Source organism: Jaculus jaculus, chromosome 6 (assembly GCF_020740685.1).
Source record: "Jaculus jaculus isolate mJacJac1 chromosome 6, mJacJac1.mat.Y.cur, whole genome shotgun sequence".
NCBI lineage: Eukaryota > Metazoa > Chordata > Mammalia > Rodentia > Dipodidae > Jaculus > Jaculus jaculus.
Window position 1 is genome coordinate 98,645,745 of NC_059107.1, and position 23,049 is coordinate 98,668,793.

Below are 23,049 nucleotides of genomic sequence, written 5' to 3' on the forward strand. Positions count from 1 at the left end.
GCATATCTAGTGACAGAAGGTGCTAGCTACATGGGCGACTGGGGGAAACGACCAATATCTGTCTAAGCAACTCATGGTCCAACCTACTTAGCAGCAAATAAGCTGTTGTGATGCCCACACAAGTGCAATAGTGGCACACAGCCATGGTGGGGAACCAACTGCTCTTGATTTGGCTGATTCCCTCAGTGGCACAGGACCCATAGCTGGAGCTGGGAAACAAGTCAGAACCATATCCAAACATAAGCCCACTCTCCAATATCAAGTTACCATCAATCATGGGCTACAAGAGGTCCTACACCTATTAAACTCTCTATAAAAAAAAGTAAGGGCTATCTCATTTGTCCTGGTGCTAACTTACTCTCCATTAGAGAATCTGTTTCTCCCTTTCAGATAGATACAGATCCTAAGGGAGAGCCACTCCATCATACATAAAAAGGGACCCTGCTGAAACTAAGGAAAATTGGCCAAACAAGCAAGGGTGATGTTTTCCTGATGAACCGGATACCAGCACAAGGGGGAAGGAGACCAACACAGAGAAAAATCAACGCCTACCAAATAAGAGAGCCAGAGCTCCAGAGGCCCCCAACACCTCATCACTGAAGCAGACCAAAAATGAACCCAACATGGCTCAGGGAAATTTTGCGGAAGAGGGGGCAGAAAGAATGTCAGAGCCACATGTTGGGTCATGATATGCAGAGACATTTACCATACCAATAACTGTGGGCTAACTCCACAATGCACGACACATATACCTCAACAAGGAGGGGCCAATGGGGAGGGGGTAGGTCACGAATGAGCCTAATTATGGTACCAAACTGCCTGTACTTGCAGAATAGAAAACTAATTTTAAAAAACCCTCTCTTCTCAGCTTCCCAAAATTGGAGTACAGATGGGCACTACTTGACCCAGCTAGTTGGTTGTATTTTCTTTTTTTTTTGGGGGGGGGGTGCTTCAAGGTAGGGTCTTGCTGTAGACCACACTGTTCTGGAATTCACTGTGTTATCTCAGGGTAGCCTTGAACTCATGGCCATCTTCTTGTGTAACTCTGCCTCCCAGGGCTGGGATTAAAGACATGTGCCACCATACCCAGCTTAGTTGTAGTTTTATAAAATATTTTATTTATTTATACATTTGAGAAAGAGAAAGAGAGACAGAGAGAGAGAGAGAGAGAATGGGTACGCCAGGGCCTCCACCACTGCAAACAAACTCCAGAGATCCATGTGCCACCTTGTGCATATGGCTTACGTGGGTCCTGGAGAATTGAACCAGGATCCATTGGTTTTGCAGGCAAACTGCCTAAATGCTAAGCCATCTCTGCAGCCCCATTGTATTTTTAATTAGAATTTCTCTATTATTGATCAAATTGACATTTTACTGTGTTTGGGTTTCATTTATTCTTCTTTTCAGTAAATTACCTATCCATTATCCTTTTTTCTTTAATTCATGAAACCAACCTTTTTTTTTTAATTAATTTATTTATTTATTTGAGAGCGACAGACACAGACAGAAAGACAGATAGAGGGAGAGAGAGAGAACGGGCACGCCAGGGCCTCCAGCCTCTGCAAACGAACTCCAGACGCGTGCGCCCCCTTGTGCATCTGGCTAACGTGGGACCTAGGGCAAGCGCTTAACCGCTAAGCCATTTCTCCAGCCCCAACCTTTTTGTTTTTATTCTGAAAGTAAAATTGCTTGTTACAAAGTGTTTTGTCATCCAAATCATAGAATGAAATATTTTCAATAACCAGAGGCCCAAAAGTAAAATTGATTGTTACAAAGAAAACATGTGTTTTGTCATCCAAATCATAGAATAAAATATGTTCAGTAATCAGAAGGCCTAATTGTACCCTTTAACAATCTCTTCCTTGCAAAAATTAACACTACTTTGAACTTTATGATAATGATTTCATTGCTTTTTTAAAATTATTTATTTATTTATTTGAGAGTGACAGACATAGAGAGAAAGACAGATAGAGGGAGAGAGAGATAATGGGCGCACCAGGGCTTCCAGCCTCTGCAAACGAACTCCAGAGGCGTGCGCCCCCTTGTGCATCTGGCTAACGTGGGACCTGGGGAACCGAGCCTCCAACTGGGGTCCTTAGGCTTCACAGGCAAGCGCTTAACTGCTAAGCCATCTCTCCAGCCCTTCATTGCTTTTTTACATAGCATTTAAGCCTGAATTGTTAAATGTTACATTCTTCCTAAGTTTTTAAGTGTGTTTAAATTCTTTCTCTTTTAAATTTTGTTTATTGATAATTTTGATAAATATATATTAATAAATCACAATCCTCTCACATATCCTTCTTTTGCTTCCCATGCACATCCCTCTTCCAATGATTACCACTAGTCTGTCTTATACAGTTATTTCTTTTTTCCTTATGTGTATGTGGGCATGTGTATTTGTATGTATCACTGAATTTAATTAGGTTATTTAGGTCAGGGAATTTTCACTAGAGTATACACAACTTCTCAATGGCTACAGCAGTTTAAAAAAATGTATACTGCTCACCCAACCTCCATTACCTGCCAATAATTCCTCAAAAGGGGGCCTCATGATTCAAGCTTAAGGAAAAGATAACTTAGATTTTACAGCTGTAAATTGTAGCATTACAAAATATTCATTTAAAACATAAAATGCAATGAAAAATGTTTCAGTATGTGCTTCCTATTGTAAATAAAGAGGTTAATGGAAGAGTACTTCAGTGGGCAAAGGATTAACTATATCTGTGCATGACTCCTGTGGGAGAAAAGAAAACTGGCTTAAGATTAATAATACAAAGTGCTTCAACAATTTTCCAGTAAAAGGCATTAGGTATACTATGGGTTAACTGTTATTTGTCTCTAAGCAAATATATATATAGTGTCTGGAGTGTCATGAAGAAGTTTAATCACCACATTTATTGTTCAGTAAGAAGCAAGTCAAATAAATTGCTGAATGGATTTGCCAGCTCTGAAATTATGACTACTCATGAAAGCAACAAAATAAAATTTTACACTTAATTATCAAAAACAAAGAAGTAAGTATCAACATTATTATTTCATATAAGGCATTATACTCTAATCTACTCGAGCATTTAAAATGTTGATTGTCCCTATTACTCTGGATCTACTATACATTTAATATTGAAAATTAAGTTATTATTGAGACTCATTATTTGGATTTCAAGCAGGAACCTATAAACAAATCCTGGATTGTTCTTCCTTACACCAAGTTAAAGATTATGTTGTGATGGAAACAGGATTTTAAAAAGCATTACTTGAAAGAATTTCTGCTTTCTCTTTGGCCATTTTATTCATATAGCAATATAATTTAAACATTATACATTTTATGAATTAATATATTTTAATTTCATCTCCTCTGATGAGGCAAGGAGAGGGTTAGCATTAAACAAAAACTCTGAAGGAACAAAAGAAGATGAGTTGACACATTGTTTTTAAAGATAGATGACCATTGTAGAGAATGGTTGCCTAACTTGGGAAATGTACCTTGAATATATGTGACTGAGTTTTTCAAAATTTAACATCTGAAGCCGGGTGTAGTGGCACACACCTTTAATCCAATCACTCAGGAGGCAGAAATAGTAGGATCACTGTAAATTTAAAGTCAGCCTGAGACTATAGAGTGAATTCCAGGTCAGCATTGGCTAGAGCAAGACGCTACCTCAAAAAACAAAAAGCAAAAAACAAAAAAAAAGTTCAACATCTGAAGTAAAGGTAAAAAAAAAAAAGTATGTATTTGTAAACTGTACATATTAGGTTATGGTATATCTAGATGCATTTTAAATACTGAGGAAAGAAAATAAATTATACTAGATTTTATCAAGTAGTTTAATTACCTAAAAGTAATTATAATCTTAATCTTTTAAAAGTATTAAAAGAGATATATTAATTTTTAGCACCAGATTTTTTTTAATCCACATCAATAGCAATAGTGTGATTTTGAATGAACAGAGATAAGTATAGAATCAGGTAGTATGTCTTTTGAATGTAAGATGAAAAGAAAACTGAAGAGAGTTGTTAATGGGCAACACCTGAATTTTTTTCTACTTCACAGGTTATTCATCTTTGCAAATAGTTTTCAATGATATGCCCTATTCCTGATCGTGTTTCTGTACACATCTTACATTCTAAATGAGACGAAAGGGAGAAAAGAGATCAACAATGAGAAACCACACCGTGCCCACAGAGTTCATTCTCTTGGGACTCTCAGATGACCCAGAGCTGCAGATTGTGATCTTCCTCTTTCTGTTTATCACATACATATTAAGTGTCACTGGAAATTTGACCATCATCACGCTCACCTTGGTAGACTCCCATCTACAGACCCCCATGTACTTCTTCCTCAGGAACTTCTCAGTTCTAGAAATAACCTTTACAACTGTCTGCATCCCTAGGTTTCTAGGCACAATTATTTCCAGAGACAAAACTATTTCCTACAATGACTGTACAGCTCAGTTGTTTTTCTTCATCTCAATTGGTGTAATCGAATTTTACCTTCTAACAGCCATGTCCTATGACCGCTACGTGGCCATCTGTAAACCCCTGCATTACACAACCATCATGAACAAGAGAGTCTGCATATTGCTAGTCTTTTCTGCCTGGCTGGCTGGCTTCTTAAATATCTTCCCACTGGTCATTCTTTTTCTTCAGTTAGATTACTGTGGATCTAATATCATTGATCACTTTACCTGTGACTACTACCCCCTACTGCAGTTATCCTGCTCAGACACGTGGCTCCTGGAAGTGATTGGGTTTTACTCTGCAATAGTGATACTTCTGTTCACTTTAGCATTAATAATTCTCTCCTACATGTTCATCATTAGGACTATTTTGAAACTCCCTTCAGCCAGTCAGAGAAAGAAGGCATTTTCCACATGCTTCTCTCACATGATTGTCATCTCTATCTCCTATGGAAGCTGTATTTTCATGTATGCTAATCCTTCTGCAAAGGAAAGAGCATCATTGACCAAAGGAGTCGCTATTCTCAATACTTCTGTTGCTCCTATGATGAACCCATTTATATACACCCTGAGGAACCAGCAGGTGAAGCAAGCCTTCAAAGATACTATGCAAAAGGTTATGCTTTTCTCTGGTAAATGAAAGCATTAGTAACAGCAAAAGAATAAATTCATCTTGGGACTGTGAAGATAGCCCAGTGGGTAAAAGCAGTTACCACATTAGTATCAGCATCTGAGTTCAATCCTCAGCACCTGTGTAAAAAGCCAGATGTAACCAAGTACATCTGTATTCCCTGTCCTGAGGGGGACAGAGATGACAGAATTTCTAGGGCTTGTTGGTTAGCCAGAATTACTGAAAAATGGAGACTCCAGACTTACTAACAAACTCCAGCCCATGGATAAAATGTGAAAGATTGATATAAGAGACACTCTAGTGTTCTCTAGCTTCCACACATACTTTCTATGAGTACATAATCAGACACACCACATACAAGCACACAGGAAAAAAAAATTAAGTATTTTCCAAAATTATTTGAAATGGAGAGAGAGAATTTTCCTTACCATTGGATAGGTGCTGTGGTATTTAAGGATGTACCCTCTTTTAGAGTAAGTGTTGTGCTCTGTGTTTTCTAGATCAGTTCTGAGTGTTTGTCTGTTTATCATCTGTGGTGGTTTGAAGCAGATGTTCCCCATAAATTTGGGTGTCCTGAATGCAAGGTCCAGATGGTGACAGTTTGGGAGGTGTTTAGTTGGACATAGACTTTGGGTGTTATAGTCAGCTTCCTCTTGCCAGTGCCCAGCTCACACTCTTGCTGCTATTTTACATTGGCTGTGACAAGATTGTGATGGCCAGCCTTTATTTGTGCCATATTTTCCCCCTGCTATAATGATGCTTCCCCTTAAGACTGTAAAACAAACTTTTTCCTCACATCTGCTTTTGGTGGGGTGGTTTGCCCCAACAATGCCAAAGTAACTACAACAACCTATGTACATATGTGCATATTTAAAAAAATATTTTTAGTTTTATCTATTATACACACCAACCCAAACTCTTTTTATTTCATTGAAATTATTGGGAAATTTGCCACTGCCTTTAACAAATTTGATAAAACTGGATGCAGCTTTATGATTTTGTTCTAGTTCAAATATTTTAATAAAATGTATTTGGATGAAGAGAAAATTTGGGTCAATGGTTATTTCACATGAGTAGATTGTTTTAGTATAGAGACATACGACATTTAGCTTGATAGTAAGGAAGTTAGAATGGATTTTGACGTAGGAATCACTCATTCTTACCATGTAACAGGAATAAATATTAGGAAATCTGAATCCATTGGACCTTCCTCTAAAACTGAATAACTGTGATCATCAGAAGTTTTGACATAAAACATATAAATATCTACGTAACTATTTGAAAGTATTAGAAACGTATATGAAAAAAATATTCTTTATACTACCAATAACTATAATAATGAGAAATAGTGACAGAAATAGAACAGATGAGAGATTTTTTTCTGTGGTAGTCATTGTATTTGTCACATTGAAAACTTATTCAAATTGTCTTTTATGCACTGGGTCATTTAATCCATCTTTTGCTGCCTCTTAAAGCTATCCATATATAGAGAGGAAGCCCTCAAATTGCTTCCACAAGATGAGCTAGTTTTACATTTCTCTTTATGGGTGCAACTATTATTCCTGAGATTTCTCAGGACATATAACATGTATCAGTATTGAGCATTACCCAAGAATTGCTAAGCATTAACAAACTCAGAATGAATAGTCTATGTATCAAAAGTTTCACTTTTTAAATCATTATTCATTGTGTGTGTGTGTGTGTGCACGATATGTATATGTGGCCATGATACACAGGCTTTGTATAGAAGTCAGTGGACAACCTAGAGGTATTTCTTCTCTCCCTCCATCTTGTGAATCAGAGTCTCCCTCTGAAGCTATTGGGACTACAGCTGCATGTGACACCTTGCAATCTGCTTTACTTGGGAGATGAAGAGGATCAAATGGGTTGGCAGGATAGCAAACAAGTGCCCTTAATCACTGAGCCATATGCCTCAAATTTTTTGCTAGCTTATTTTTATATTGAAATTAAGTTGAGCTGGATTCTTAATGTACATGTTCAGGGAAGAAGAAACATAACTTTATATTGAGCTAAATTTATTGCATATAGACATTATATCAAAAATTCAGGATTATATATTTTATTTTGGGTATAAAAGAGAGTTTCCAATGGAATCAAAAGTGGTCAATAATTTTTTGTACAAGATTATAACAAAATAACTAAATACCATGAATAATGTAAATTTAGTTTTGCATCACTCAATTTATGACATATGTTTTAGTTTTAATCTTAAGTATCCCCCCAGAGTCCCCCTTATGTGCCAAAGGCTTTACTCCTAGCTGATATGCACTTGGAGCTGTTGGAGACTTTAAGAGGTAGAGCCTAGTGAAAGAAAGTTAGGTCACTAAGGGTGTACCCCGGAAGATATTATAAGGGTCCTGGTCCTTCCCTTGGTCTGTCTCTTTGCTTCCTGACCACCCTGAAGAGAACTGTTGTGTTCCACCACAGTCCCCACATTAAAGTTGTGCCTTTAAAGACCAAAAAAAAAAAAAAAAAAAAATGGTGCCAATAACATGGACTGAATACTCTTGAGCTATGAGCCAAGATCAATGTTTCTGCCATTAAGTTGACTTTTCAAGGTAATCTGCCACAGCAATAGTGATCTAAATAGCAAAATATAGCTATGTCAGGATTGATTTACCATACTCAAATCATTCAAGGAATTCTAAATAATATCATTAAGATACACAAGACTGAAACAAATACAAGCATCTTTGAAATGTGTTTTCTTCCAGTGAAGGAAAGAGGAAGTAGCATTGGTTATTGAAGTAGAAGATGCTGATAGTGAAATAGCCTGAATTTCCAGAATGATAAAATTAAGTACTAGTACAACTCCCAATAGCAAAGAAAAGCTTAACTTCTAGAAGCATATTCAAAGTAGTTAACATTTTGTAATCCATAGAGATTTATCATTTTCAATATATTTTATTTATTTATTTGCAAGAAGAGAGAGAGGGAATGGGTGTGTCAGGGCCTCAAACCACTGCAAATGAACTCCAGATGCGTAAACCACTTTGTGTACCTGACTTTATGTGGGTATTGGGGGACTGAATCTGGGTCGTTAGACTTTTTAGGCAAGTGCCTTAACCAGTGAACAATCTCTGCAGCCCTATCATTGTTTTAATCATGAAAACCCAAGACAAATGTAAACAAGAACACATTGTTACTTATTCAACAATGGCAATGGCAATGATAATATCTTGCACATCAAAGCCTGATTTAAATAATTATGGCATATAACAGATGTCAGCGAATCCCTAGTCAAGTCTTCTACATTGTTCCCTGAGCCTAGCTGGGGTTGACATAGATGTCTCATTTAGCACAGAATACTCTATAACTCTCAGCACTTTGATGGATTTGAGTCTCCCTAGCTGTCACTACCAACTGCAACAAGAAGCTTCTCCAACTCCAGTTGAGAGCAGCATCAGCATGTGAGCATAAACATAAATATTCAGAGGAGAATTTGATGGACAAAGTGTATCCATTTAGACAACAATAGTAACTTCCCTCCTAGAGCCTATGATCACTCTAGCCACAGACCTTTGACTGTTTTGTGCCTTCTGTGGTTTTCCATCTGTGGAACAGGCCTCACATCCAAGCAGACAGCATTTGGTTACCCCATAACAGCCATGCCACTATTGCCTGGCTGGCAATTTGGGTAGTGCTCAGGGTCTACTACTAGGTAAGGCTACTGGTGACTCTTTCCCCTGGCAGCAACAGCCAGCTGGCAGGGAGGGCACATCAAGGTCAGTTACAGGTTGATTTCTCTGTGTCCTGCCACCAAAATAGTGGTATCTTCAGCAATAGGGTCTTATCAACTAGCTCTGATGGGCAAACTAGGGCTTAGACTTCCTGACCAACAACACACTGCAACACACTGGCACTGGGATTTTTTAATGATAACCCAATATAACCATTGGTCATCCAGGAAGATTAATTCTTGTTTTTAAAATCAGAAAATTAACACTTCTTTTTATAAAAGTTTATATATTTATTTGCAAGCAAAGAGAAATCTCTTAAGCCCTGACCCCTTTTATTCCTCCTCTATCTAGCTTCCTGGCCTCTACTGACTAAACTTACATGCAATTCAAATTTTTGAAAGCCAGAATCCACATATTACATATAAGAGAGAATATATGGTTTGTGTGTTTCTGAGTCGGGGTTAGCTCACCTAGTAGTAGAATACTTTCCAATTTCATCCATTTTTCTAAAAGTTTCATACTTTAATTTCTCTCTATAGCTGAATAAAATTCCATTTTAGCTGGGCATGGTAGCACACACATTTAATCTCAGCACTTGGGAAGCCTAGGTAAGAGGATGTCTATAAATTTGAGGCCATCCTGAGACTGCATAATGAATCTGAGGTCATTCTGGGCTAGAGTGAAACACTACCAAAAAAAAAATCCATTTTATGTATGTACTACAGATGATTATATATTCATTAGTCGATAGGCATCTAGGTTGATTCTATTTCCTAGCTATTGTGAATAGAGTGGCAATAAACATAAATGAGCAAGTTATCTCTGCTGAAGTGCTTAGAATACTTAGAGTACATGCCTGGTAATGGTATAATTGGAGCATATGGTAGTTTTTAGCTTTATGAGTGTGGTGGTTTGATTCAGGTGTCCCCCATAAACTTAGGTGTTCTGAATGCTAGGTTTCCAGCTGATAGATATTTGGGAATTAATGCCTCCTGGAGGGAGTATATTGTTGGGGGCGGGCTTATGGGCTTTATAGCCAGTTTCCCCATGCCAGTGTTTGGCACCCTCCTGTTGCTGTGTCCCACCTTATGTTGGCCAGGGGGTGATGTCCACCCTCTGCTCATGCCATCGTTTTCCCCTGAGCCTGTAAGCCAAAATAAATCTCTTTTTCCCAGAAGCTGCTCTTGGTTGGGTGATTTCTACCAGCAGTGCGAACCGGACTGCAACAATGAGAAACCATCACACTGTTTTGCACCATGACATACTAGTTTGCATTGACACCAACAGTGAATAAGTGCTCCTCTTTCCTCATACTCTTGCCAGCATTTGTTGTCATTTGTTTTGTTAATGAAAGCCATTCTGGCAGGAGTAAGATGGAATCTAAAAGCGGTTTTAATTTGCATTTCCCTAGTGACTTAGGATGTTGAATGGCCATTTGTATTTCTTCTGGAGAACTCTCTGATTGGTTCCATAACCCATTTTTTATTGGGTTGTTTGATTTCTTTTTGTTTTTGTTTTTTTTTTTGTTTTTTTTTTTTTTTTTTTAGTCCTTTGCATATTCTAGATCTTACTCCTCTGTAAAGATATGGCTGGCAAAGATTTTGTTCCCCATTCTACAGGTTAGGCTACCTTTTCCCTCAATTAACAGTTTATTTGCTATACAAAAGCTTTTTAATTAAATGAGGTCACTGTTGATTATTGGCCTTATTTACTGAGCAACTCGAGTTCTCTTCAGAAGTATTTATCTATGCCTATACATTAAAGTGTTCCTTCTACATTTTTCTTTAGCAGTTTCAGTTTTAGGTCCTAGGTTAAAGTTTTTGATCCACTTGGGGTTGATTCTTGTGCATGGTGAGACATAATGATCTAGTTTTATTCTTCTATATATAGATATCCAGTTTTCCCAGTACCATTTGTCAAAGTGGCTATCTTTTCTCCAGTGAGTATTTTTGGCATTTTTGTCAAAATTCAGGAGGCTATACATGTGGACTCACACCTGAGTCCTCCATTCTATTCTATTGATTTACATGTCCCTTGTTATGCCAGTACCATGCTGCTTGTGTTATTATGACTCTATTATATACCTTAAAATCAGGTATGGAGATATTTCCAGCATCATCTTCATCATCATCATCATTATTATTATCATTATTTTCATGAGTGCTTTGTCTATTTTGGATTTATTATGCTTCCAAAATATTGTAAGCTTTTTTGTGAGTAATGGTGATGGAATTTTGATGAGGTTTACATTAAATCTACAGATTGCTTGTAGTAGATAGCATATTCACAATATCGATTCTCCCAAACCACAAGCATGGGCTGTCTTCCTAGTTCCAACTGCCTTCTTCACTTTCTCTCTTGAAGGTTTTCATCACAGAGGTGTCTCCTTGGTTAGATTTATGCTTTTTTGAGAAAAGTATTAATGGGAATTTCCCTGATTTCATCCACAGCATGCTTGGCATTGGTGTATAGGAAGTTTGCTGAATTCTGGGTATTAATTTTGCATCCTGCTACCTTGCAAAAGTGTATATCAGCTCTGACAGTTTTCTGGTGGAGTCTTTATGGTCTCTTATAGAATCATATCTTATGAAAATTAGGATAAATTGACTTCTTTATTTCCCATTTGTATGAGTTTTATTTGCTTATCCTGCTTATTAAAGCTCAAGACTTACAGTACTATTTTGAAAATGAGCATAGAAAGTAGATATCTTGCCTTGTTCCTGATTTCAATGAAAATATTTTCACATTTTCTTCATTTCATATAGTGTTGACTATAGGCATGTCATATATAGTCCTTAATATGTTGAAATATGTTCTTTCCATAGCCAGTTTCTTAATAACTTTTATCATAAAGGCATATTGCATTTTGTCAAATGTTTTTTCTGCATCAATTGAGATGACCATTTGATTTTGATTCTTGAGTTGATTTATGTTGTGTTTATTGATTTATTGATCTATATATTTATATTAACTTATTCATATATATTAAATCACTCCTGCATCTTTGTAATAAATGAAACTGATCATTGTGAATGTTATTTTGATGTGTTTCTGTATTCATTTTATTACAACTATTTTGATAAGAAATTTTGTATCCATGTTCATCAGGAAGTATTGTCTGGAACTTTCTTTTCTTGGTGTCTTTATGTTGTTTTGGCATCAGTGTACATTGTATGGCGAAGTCCTCTGAATTGAAAGCATTGAACCACATTTCCAGCTTTATTAAAAGCATCCGGGACAATCAGGAGAGACTCTTTAGACTGGGCCTATGACATCTCCTCCAGCAAAGCTCTGCCTCTCAAATTGCCACCAGCTGGGGACATTCTCCCATTAAAGGAAGGTTATCCAATGCCCATGTGGTATCTCAGACACCCTGTATGAAGTGATGCACGGGGTATCAGAAGGATATAGAATAATACAGGATGAAGGAACAAGAGGAAATGAAGTAATACTATTAAACTCATTGGTTCTCAGAAACTGGTTTTGGTCCAATAATATTTTGGTCACTCATGTATGCTCTATCTGGGGTGAATAGACATGTGTTCCATCTCCCTGGGGAAAATGCTTCACACAACACTTGGTGCCAGAAGAGGGACAAGGCAAAGCCAAACATGACTTTGAGAGAAGGAACAGCATAGTCCTGGCTATGATCAGCAAGGTATACAACTGAGGTTGGGGGAAGGAGTGGTATCCCCAGGAGAAATCCAAACATGGCATCCTTCCACATGTGGTATGTTGTGGCATTCATTTTTTGGTTGTAGAGGTCTTGCTATGAGTAGTAAAACATGGAACTAAGGCTAAGCCATTGAGAGAAGAGTGTCTATGAGAGGAATCCCACAAACACAAGGTGGTTGTTTTCCTCTATGTAGTATGGAGTGGTTTTAATGCTTGATTGGTAGGGTCTGCTACAGAAGTATAGGGGTGCTCTTGAAATAGTTGAAGGATAAGAGAATGTGTTGAGTGGGGCACATAGGAGATTGGAGTGTGAGCAATCTGCTACAGAGGTAGCCTGGCTGTTGTTATTGGTAATAAGGTATAAAGCTGAGTTCAAGATGGCTAGACAGAAGAAACCTCCAAAGCCATTTTTCCATGAGCAATCCTGTTTGCTTTCCCTAGCATGTTTCCAAAGGGCCTTGCAGGACTCAGGGCCAAAGCAGGGTGAGGCTGTGGTGCCTGTCCTTTATTTATGACTCCAACATGCCTTCTTATAAGAAATGCACGTGGCTCTCTCTGAAGACATTATTTTCTACCCTACAACAAGCTTAGTCCCTTTTAGCTTACCATTTACACATGCTAAGAACTGCTCTTCAGGCTTTAAAGAATTCTAGAGACTCACTAGCACAGCATTTGGCTTTCTTTCATTTTTTTCCTTAGGGACCTCAGCTCAAACAAATCTTGCCACATCTGCTGTGTCTGTTTGGCCTTTCTCTCATCTCCTCTAGATAGCTTTATTATCTTACAAACTAGATCTGTCACCTTTACCTCATTTTCTTTTTTACTTAATTTACCTGCCAAATCAGAGACTAATACAAAAATATGCTAGCTTCATGTTCTTTCCATTTATAACTCTTCTTTTGAACAGACAAGTTTCTTCTGAGAGGTCTTAGATATCGAGGCCAATTTCTGTCCAGACAGTTGTATGTAGGGAGTGGTACTCTTCCTTTGGCTCTTACACTCTTTCTGCCACCTCTTCCACTATGGACCCTGAGCCTTGGGTGATATGAGATGTTTCAGACTGGGCACTCCTCCATCCCTTCTTCTCAGCACTATGATGGCTTTTGGGTCATCCCAGTGGTCATCACCATCTGAAAAGAGAAGCTTATCTAACAAGAAGTTAGAGTAGCATTAATATATGAATGTAAACATTATTGTAGTGCTTTCAGGGCAATTTGGTGAGAATAATATTTGCATTTATCCAGACTAGAGCAAGCTTTATACACTTAAGGCTCATGACCTTCCCTGCCATAGGTTTTTGACTAGGTTTTCAGTGCCAGGCATGTATTCCATCCCATAGAGCAGGCCTTCAGTCCAGTTAAAGAGCAGTTGGTTTCCCCCAGAGCAGACATGCCACTATTGCACTCATTCAGTCATTTGTCCTGTCTGGCCAAACTTGAAACTTCCAGTCTCTACTGTTTTCACCACTGATGACTTCTGTCTCCCATAAGGCTGCATACAGTGTAGCTTTCTCCAGCTTTCAGCTGGCTACAGGGAGAAGGTTTTCAGCTCAGCACCAGCTTGATTTCTCAGTGGCTTTGCTGCTCAGGCATGTGAAGTCTTCATCAATAGGGTCTTACCCCTCTCTTTTTCATGGGAATGTAAGAAGATCTTATTTACAGATTCTGGTAGATCATTGGAAGCTCAGAATACCACTAGAAAAGAAGTTAAGGAAATGGAGAAAATCACTTACCTCATATTCTCTCAAAGAATCTGGCAGTATTTTACAGATGTCCAGAAATTTTGAATGATATAGAATTCAAAAGTTTTGGACTAATTTGATTGACAGAGAAAATATTGAGACAGCCTAGTACTCATGTTGTGTTAAAGTTATTGTTTATGGTAGTAAAGATTAAAGAACTCTGAACAGATCAGAAATACGAGGAAGGTGTAGAGGAAAAGAGCAAGAGGGAATCTAAAGTAGTAGACAAAGCACTGGTGTTAGATCAGTATAGTTAAAGAGAACCCTTGGATTCTGTTCTACAACACTAGCAATGGTGCTTTGAGGACAACAAACAAACATGTAGTGCTGGTTTTACAGAAATGCATAATTCAAGTTCCAAGTCCTGGAAGCTTACACCACGGTTCCAGAAAGGTACTGAGACCAGGCAATATATAGTAGGGGCAGATTCCTTGTTTAGAGCCCCAGAGTGTTTGTGCATGAAGCTGTGAGGGGGGAGAATAAGTTTCAATGAGGAAGCAGAATGCTGGAGATACCAGGAATGTGAGACATTCCTGTGAGAAATCTTTAGACTCAGTAGAGCTAACCATATGGGCTACCTATCATGCTGAAGGCAAAGAAAAAAGGGTGGAACAATACAAGTCCACTGGAGCTCAGAGTATGCCGTCAAACTCGCCACATGCTAGATATAGTACCGCAGGGGTTTGCCCAGCTGGATTTCAGTCTTTGATTCAGTCTTTCCTTGCTCACCTCCAATTCCTCCCTTTAGGACTAGAAATGATGAACATGAACCTAATGAGCACAAGATGCAATGCTATGGCTTAAATGCCCCTCACAGGATCATACACTTGAATGCTTCCTCCCAAATTTGAACCACTACTTTGGAAGATTCTGGGACCCTTTGGACATGGTGCCTAGATTTCAAACATAAAGCTGTGAAACAGGGCTTGAGGGTTATAGTCTAGCTTCATTTGCCACCTGAGCTGCTTATTGCTGAACCACCAAGATGTAAGCTAACTGCCTTCCTAGTCCCAAAGCACCCATAACAGTGTCTTTCCCATCATGATGAACTCAAACCATGAACCAGAATAAAACTATCCTCTCTTCTTGACGGGTACTTGATTATAGTAAAGGAAAAGGTAATAATATGCAAGGTGTGTATAGAAGCTCAATCCCAGGATACAATTATGTCAAGGACAAAGGAATTTGCTGATGCCACGTTTTATTCTGATAGCCCTGGCATATCCTATGTCCACTTCCATCTACTTTCCCTAAGTAGACAGAATCTCACTGTAGTATCCCCATTGTACTAATAATGCTGGAGTGGTGATATTGGTAATATAAAACTCTCCATTGTACCTTCCTCTATGTTTCTATTCTTTTCATTATATAGCTGGGTTCTTTGCTTTCTGAGCTGGTTGTCTTACTTCTCATGGATGAAGGTCAAGTCATATATAAATGGCTGTTAAAATTAATTTTTTATAGTGACGTAATTGCTGGTGAGTATTTTCACTCCAGCTCTTTCTTCCTTTAGTTCTTCTACAACATCCAAAAAAATGTGAAACCTTGCAGCTGAACTATGTGTCACTGGTTAATAACATTATCACTGGTCATCACATAGTACCTTGGACTTAACAGGATGATTATTAAGAAGTACCCTTTTAGCTTATGGATGAGGATGAAACAGAGATAAATCAAGTAAATTAAAATTGAAATATTTAGATGTCAGGGGAAAAACCATATTTAACTAAGATAAAGAGATAAAAAGGAAGTAAAGAATGATGACATCCAGGCAAGTCATTGTTTGGGAGTCTAAAAAACAATTATGGAACAGAAACAAGTTCAATTTTTAAAACAAAATGCTATGATTTACCTTATAGATATTTTGTTGTTTTAAAGTAAAATACTATGTCTTAGAGATAATTGACATTTCATTCACTAAAAAGAAAATAAATCAGTATTATACTGTTCACATTACCTCTTATGTGAATATAGAGTACCTCATACAATTTTGATAATGTCTTAAAAATGCAATAAGTAAAATGTTTAATCAAAATATAATTGTTGTATGTTTTGTTATTAAATAACTTATGGATAAAATTGGAAAGTAATCACCATTTATAATTAAAAACAAAATTACAGGGACAAAATTTATGTAAATGTGAAATATATATATATATCAAGATACATTAATTTTAAAAAATTCTATTCTTCTAACCCAGTGATACCTGTCTTAAGTTTACAGTCCATTGAAATATCAGATCAGGTTTTTCAGGGGCCTAATGTTTACAATGAGTCAGATTTTTCTCTGGGTGACTGTTGTAGTCACTATTTTTGCTTATGGGCTTAATTCACAGCTTCTCCACCTGGACTCTGCTCAGACTGCACTCCTCAGTCTCGGTTACCTTGGTTTTCCTGCTTGAAGATTTACTGATGCTCCTTAGTTGGATAGAAATAAATATTTTCTGATTAATATTTTAAAATCTCCACTCAAACCCTCGTCAAAAAATTCAGTGAACTGAAACTAAACTGCCAAAGAACCAACAATCATATCAATGAAATTTAATGTAATTGTCTCCTAGAATGGTCAGTTTTTGACAGTAGGCTTAACTTGATGGAAGAAAATGTTATAATCCTACAAAGGCATATGAATAAATTGAAGGTGGGAAGGAAGAACTCAATGACTGGCTAATTAAGCTTAATGAAGCCTTGATCAAATACAAGAATAAATTCCAGGAAGCCTCAAGAAAATCAGAACTCAAATTTAAATCATACCTGAAAAAAAGAGATGGACACAATGCAAAATAGCACAACAGAAAAACAAATATCAATTAGAAATTATAAAAACTTCTCTAGAACCACTCACCAACAGAATTACTCATGTGGAAGACAGAACCTCTGACCTGGAAGGCAAGACAGAAGAAATTGATCAGGAGGCCAAAAAACTTTGCTAAGTTCAAAAAAATCAAGTGAACAGAATACAAGGGAACTGTGGTATACCCTAAAGTAACCAAAAATATGAATCATGGGTATACCAGAAGGAGAGGAAATCCTGGCCAGAGGCATCAAGAACATATTCAACAAAATTACTGAAGAAATTTTTTTGAATCTTTCAAAAGAGAGGACAATCCAGACACAAGAAACCCATGGAATACCAAAGAGACAGGACCAAAGAAGAAACTCTCCAAGACACATCATAGTTAAAACTCTCAACAACAAAAACAGAGAGAGATAGTGTTAAAAAGCTGCAGGAGAGAAACAACTCACAACATTCAAAGGCAATCCCATCAGAATTAGATGATATTTCTCAAAGGAAACCCTGAAAGCCAGAAGGGCCTGGAATGGAACACTTAAGTCTAAAAACTATGGCTTCCAACCCAAGCTACTCTATCCAGCAAAAGTATCCCTTAGCCGGGTGTGGTGGCACATGCCTTTAATCCCAGCACTTGGGAGGAAGAGGTAGGAGGACTGCTGTGAGTTCAAGGCCACCCTGAGATTACATAGTAAATTCCAGGTCAGCCTGAGCTAGAGTGAAACCCTACCTCAAAAAATCAAAACAACAAAAAAAGTATCCCTCATAATAGATGGTGAAAGGAAAACTTTCCATGAAAAAAGTCAACTCTATGATTATATGACACAAAGCCAAACCTTCAGAGAATATTTGAGGGAATACTCCACACAGAACAGTCAAACAACCAATCTCGGGAGCCAACAAGAAGATCACAATAACCAAAATAGATGCAGCTCAAAATAGTATAAAACACAATAAAGCACACAACCACATAAAATACCTCATCATAGTAGGGATTAACTCAAACCTCAAAATGATAATCTTAAATATTAATGGGCTTAACTCACCCATCAAAAGACACAGTTTATTAGGGTGAATCAAAAAACTGGACCGTTCTATCTGCTGTTCAAGAAACCCACCTCAGCACTAAAGATAGACACCTCCTCAAGGTGAAAGGTTGGAAAATGATATTCCAAACAAATGGAATTAAAAAACAAGCCGGTGTTGCTACACTAATATCTGAAAAAATAAACTTCAAATAAAAGTAATCAAAAAGGACAAAGAAGGCCACTTCTTATTCATCAAAGGAAGGATCCAACATGAACAGATCACAATCATAAATATGTATATGCCAAATGCAGGTGAACCACAGTCTATAAAACAAAATCTACTCAACAATAAAACAGAAATAAATACCAACACCATCATATCTACCTTAATCAAGTAGGCTTCATTCCAGGGATGCAGGGATGGTTTAACATATGGAAATTACACCACATAAATAAAGTTTAACAGACAGACTTCACTTGATTCCCCACCAGAGTCTAATGGTAAGACACTACTGCTGAAGACATCATATACTATTGGCACGGATCATGAAGATACCTGGTTGGAATCTGGAAATGAATCAGTCCACAGACAATTAGTCCATCTAGTGCTGGAAGGTGCTACATGAACTACTGGGAGAAAGTGGCCAACATCTTTCTAAGCATCTCAAAGTCTAAGTGACTCAGAAGCAAACAACCTGATGTGATGCTCACACAAGTGCAATAGTGGCACACAGCCATGTGGGTTATCAACTGCTCTTGGATTGGCTACCAGAGCTGCTCAGTGGAAAAGAAACCATATCTGGAACGGGGAAACAAGTCAGAATCATATCCTGATAATAATTCTGCTTTCCATTGTCAAGCTCCCTCTAATCTTGGGCTATAAGAGGGTCTACACCCTTTAAATTCTCTCTAAATTAATAATGGTTATCCCATTCAGTAGGTGCTGACTTCACTCTCCATTGGAGAATCTTCTTCTCTTTTTTAGATGGGAGCTGGACCTGAGGAGATAAAAGACCCAGCATGCTCCATCCCAGCCCTGGCTGAAACCACAGAGGAATTGGGGAAATGAACAAGAATGTTGCTTTCTTAGTTAAGCTGATATCAGCACATATAATAATATCTCAGCTATATTAACTCTAAGCAATATTTTCATGAAAAATTACACAGTAAGGAAAAGTAGACAAAGGCAATAAACCTTTCAATATTGTGCCGTGAAATTTGCGATGAGAAAAAGGAATTCCCTCAATGTAAAGAACTGATGGAGGATAGAACTCTTCACAGATACTTGACATTGTACATCTCAGAAGACATCTGAATTGTACTAGACAACCTAAGTAGCACAGATTATGGCATAGCAAAAAGTATTTCCTCATAAACTCTCCTGAGGATATGTCTAGAAAGTCTGAAATAAGTATATGGACTTATACAATTATAAATGAATAATATTTTTTAATCCCAGTAATAAGTATTCTATATAAATATGCCTTTCTTTCATCAAAAATTTTGCATAGTTTTTATCAGTATTAACAAAAGGAGAATGTCAGTGACTCATCTGTATCTTAATGATCGCTCTCCAAGGCACTCTTTGTTTACTTAATTCCCCTGAGCTAACAATAAAGACACAGATAAAATAAGACCAATTCCATTTATAGGACATACATAAAGAGCATCCTTTATTTTTGATTGTCCAAATGATATTTGCAGAAAAATCTGGTATTCTCTTAAGCCTAAAAAAAGATTACTTAGCTTTTACAGATGTAAACAGTAGCATTACAAAATGTTCATTTAAATATTTCTATAAGTATAATGAAAAATGTTTTAATAACTGATTTTTGTTATATCTAAAAGGGCAAATGTAAGAGTACTTCAGTCTGCATAGGATTAACTGTGTATGGATCTTGTGGTAGAAAGAAAAACTATGGTTTAAGTCTACTATTATAAATTGGTCCAACAAGTTTGAAATAACAGATATTAAATATATTATAAGTCAATTGTTGCTAGTCTCTAAAGAAAAGAACTGTAGTTCTGAGAGCCATGAAAAAGTTAAATCAACACATTCATTTGCCAGTAAAAAGGAAATAAAATTCAGTAGGTGCTGACTTCACTCTCCATTGGAGAATCTTCTTCTCTTTTTTAGCTAAATTAATTTTCCAGCTCTCAAATTATACGAATATTTAAGAAAACTAAAAAGTTGAATTCCAGAATTTACTATCAAGAAACAAGAAGTAAATAACTGTGTTATTCTTTCATATAATGTATTATATTCTAATTTACTTAAGCATTTAAAAATATTAATTTTACCTATAGTTGTGAATTTATGATCATTTTATACTGAAAATTAAATTATGATTGAGAAGGCTATTATTTGGGCTCCAACTAGTACCCACAGACATGCCTTACATTCTTCTCTCCTCCTCAAGTTTAATATTATGTTGTGATGGAAATGGGATTTTAAAGGGCATTTTCTGCTATTTGACAGGATATCTGCTTTCCCTTTGGTACACTATTTCATTTTTATAGTAGTATTGTCTAAAATTTTAAATTACATATTTTATGACTTAATAGCCTTCTGGGTAATGTTTTCTTTTACAAAAATACAGTTTCCATTTCTCATCCTCTGTTCAGGCAAGGAGAGGATCAGGACTAAACAAAAACTTTGAAGGAGAGAATGCCCTCATGTTTGTATAAGTGAACACGTTATTTCTAATGTAAGATCATTTCTATGGTGAATACTTGCTTAGCCTGTGAAATGTTCCTAAACTACATGGAACTGAATTTTCCACAATATAACATCTGAAGGTAAGGTTTAAAAAAACCTCTATATGCTATCAAACTGTATATTAGATTATGTTATATTCTAGATGTATTTGTATAATAATGAAAAAGGAAAAAATCATTTACAATATTTTATATGTTTATTAAGCAACTAAATTATTTAAAGATAATTATATTAAGTTTTAAAAGCACTGGAAGAAATGTTTTAAATTCTAACGCCAGAATTTTTTCCACATTGATAGTATTTAAATAATATTTTTATTTATCTGCCTGTGCATGCATGCATGTGCACTATATTCTCACCCATGAAAACATATGCCAGATGTTTGTGACAGTTTTTGCACCTGGCTTAATATGGGTGCTAGGGAACTGAACCCACCCATCAGGTTCTCTATGCAAGAGCCTTTCACAATTGGGACATTTCCCCAGAGCAGTAGTGTATTTTTAAATGAGAAGAAATAGAAATTTAAGATAAAGTAATATTTATCCTTTGAATGTAAGATAATATGAAAATTGGGGAGGGTTGTTGGTAGAAAACATGGTTTGCTTGTTTGTTTGTTTGTTTGTTTTTGTCTCCTTCATGGACTATTCATCTTTACAAGTATTTTTCAATGCAATGCCCTATTCTCAATCTTATTTCTGTTTTGTGTGTGTGTGTGATTGTGTGTTGTAGGAGAATATGTATCTTGTGTTCTAAAGGGGATAAAAAAGTCAACAATGAGAAACCACACAATGCCAACAGAGTTCATTCTCTTGGGACTCTCAGATGACCCAGAGCTGCAGATTGTGATCTTCCTCTTTCTGTTTATCACATACATATTAAGTGTCACTGGAAATTTGACCATCATCACTCTCACCTTGGTAGACTCCCATCTACAGACCCCCATGTACTTCTTCCTCAGGAACTTCTCAGTTCTAGAAATAACCTTTACAACTGTCTGCATCCCTAGGTTTCTAGGCACAATTATATCCAGAGACAAAACTATTTCCTACAATGCTTGCACAGCTCAGTTGTTTTTCTTCATCTTCATGGGCATAACTGAATTTTACCTTCTAACAGCCATGTCCTATGACCGCTACGTGGCCATCTGCAAACCCCTGCATTACACAACCATCATGAACAAGAGAGTCTGCCTGTTGCTAGTCTCCTCGGCCTGGCTCGTGGGATTCTTAAACATCTTCCCACCCGTCATTCTTTTTCTTCAATTAGATTACTGTGGATCTAATATCATTGATCACTTTGCCTGTGACTATTTCCCCCTACTGCAGTTATCCTGCTCAGACACGTGGCTCCTGGAAGTGATTGGGTTTTACTCTGCAATAGTGATACTTCTGTTCACTTTAGCATTAATAATTCTCTCCTACATGTTCATCATTAGGACTATTTTGAAACTCCCTTCAGCCAGTCAGAGAAAGAAGGCATTTTCCACATGCTCCTCTCACATGATTGTCATCTCTATCTCCTATGGAAGCTGTATTTTCATGTATGCTAATCCTTCTGCAAAGGAAAGGGCATCATTGACCAAAGGAGTCGCTATTCTCAATACTTCTGTTGCTCCTATGATGAACCCATTTATATACACCCTGAGGAACCAGCAGGTGAAGCAAGCCTTTAAGGATACCATCGAAAAGGTTATTTTTTCCTCTGGTAAATGAAAGCATTAGTGACAGTAAAAGAATAATTTTTCTGAAATTTATTAGAAGTTGACAAAGTGCAATCTCTATGGTTAGATTGGTCCTATGGCATCTAAGTGTATCCGAGTTTAGAGTGTTATGCTCCATGCTTTCTGGCTCACTTCTATGTGTGCCCATCATCTATGTGTGTACTTATGTGTGTTTATCTTTGTAACAATGGAGTCTTACATGAAAAATTTCTTACATATGTACACCTCAAATATTTCTTAATAACAGTTATTTGAGTTTTTACTGTTTTATGTCTCTCTAATTAATACATTTGGTAATGGTATATATCAATTCATGATTTTCATATGCTTTGAAACTTTTTTACAAGATATTATTTGTTTTGTTGTTGTTGTTGTTGTTGTTGTTTGGGTTTTGTTTTGTTTTTTTTTTTTTTTTTTTTTTTTTTTTTTTTTTTTGGTTTTTTGAGGTAGGGTCTCATTCTAGTCCAGGCTGACCTGGAACTCACTATGGAGTCTCAGGATGGCCTTGAACTCATGGCAATCCTCCTACCTCTGCCTCCTGAGTGCTGTGATTAAAGGCATGCACCACCATGCCCGGCTTATGTAT

At 36.9% G+C, this 23,049-nt stretch overlaps 2 protein-coding genes across 2 annotated transcripts; both read left to right on the forward strand.

The window, feature by feature from the left end:
* The first annotated feature begins 4,149 nt into the window (after positions 1 to 4,149).
* LOC101602547 (olfactory receptor 6C3-like) lies at positions 4,150 to 5,097 on the forward strand. Its single transcript, XM_004650480.2, has one exon. The coding sequence runs from the start codon at positions 4,159 to 4,161 to the stop codon at positions 5,095 to 5,097; it is 939 nt and encodes a 312-aa protein (XP_004650537.1). The 5' UTR covers positions 4,150 to 4,158.
* Positions 5,098 to 21,516: 16,419 nt separating this feature from the next.
* LOC101602842 (olfactory receptor 6C3-like) lies at positions 21,517 to 22,455 on the forward strand. The gene has a single exon (XM_004650481.2). It carries the CDS (start codon positions 21,517 to 21,519, stop codon positions 22,453 to 22,455), a length of 939 nt encoding a protein of 312 aa, XP_004650538.2.
* The last annotated feature ends 594 nt before the right edge of the window (positions 22,456 to 23,049 follow it).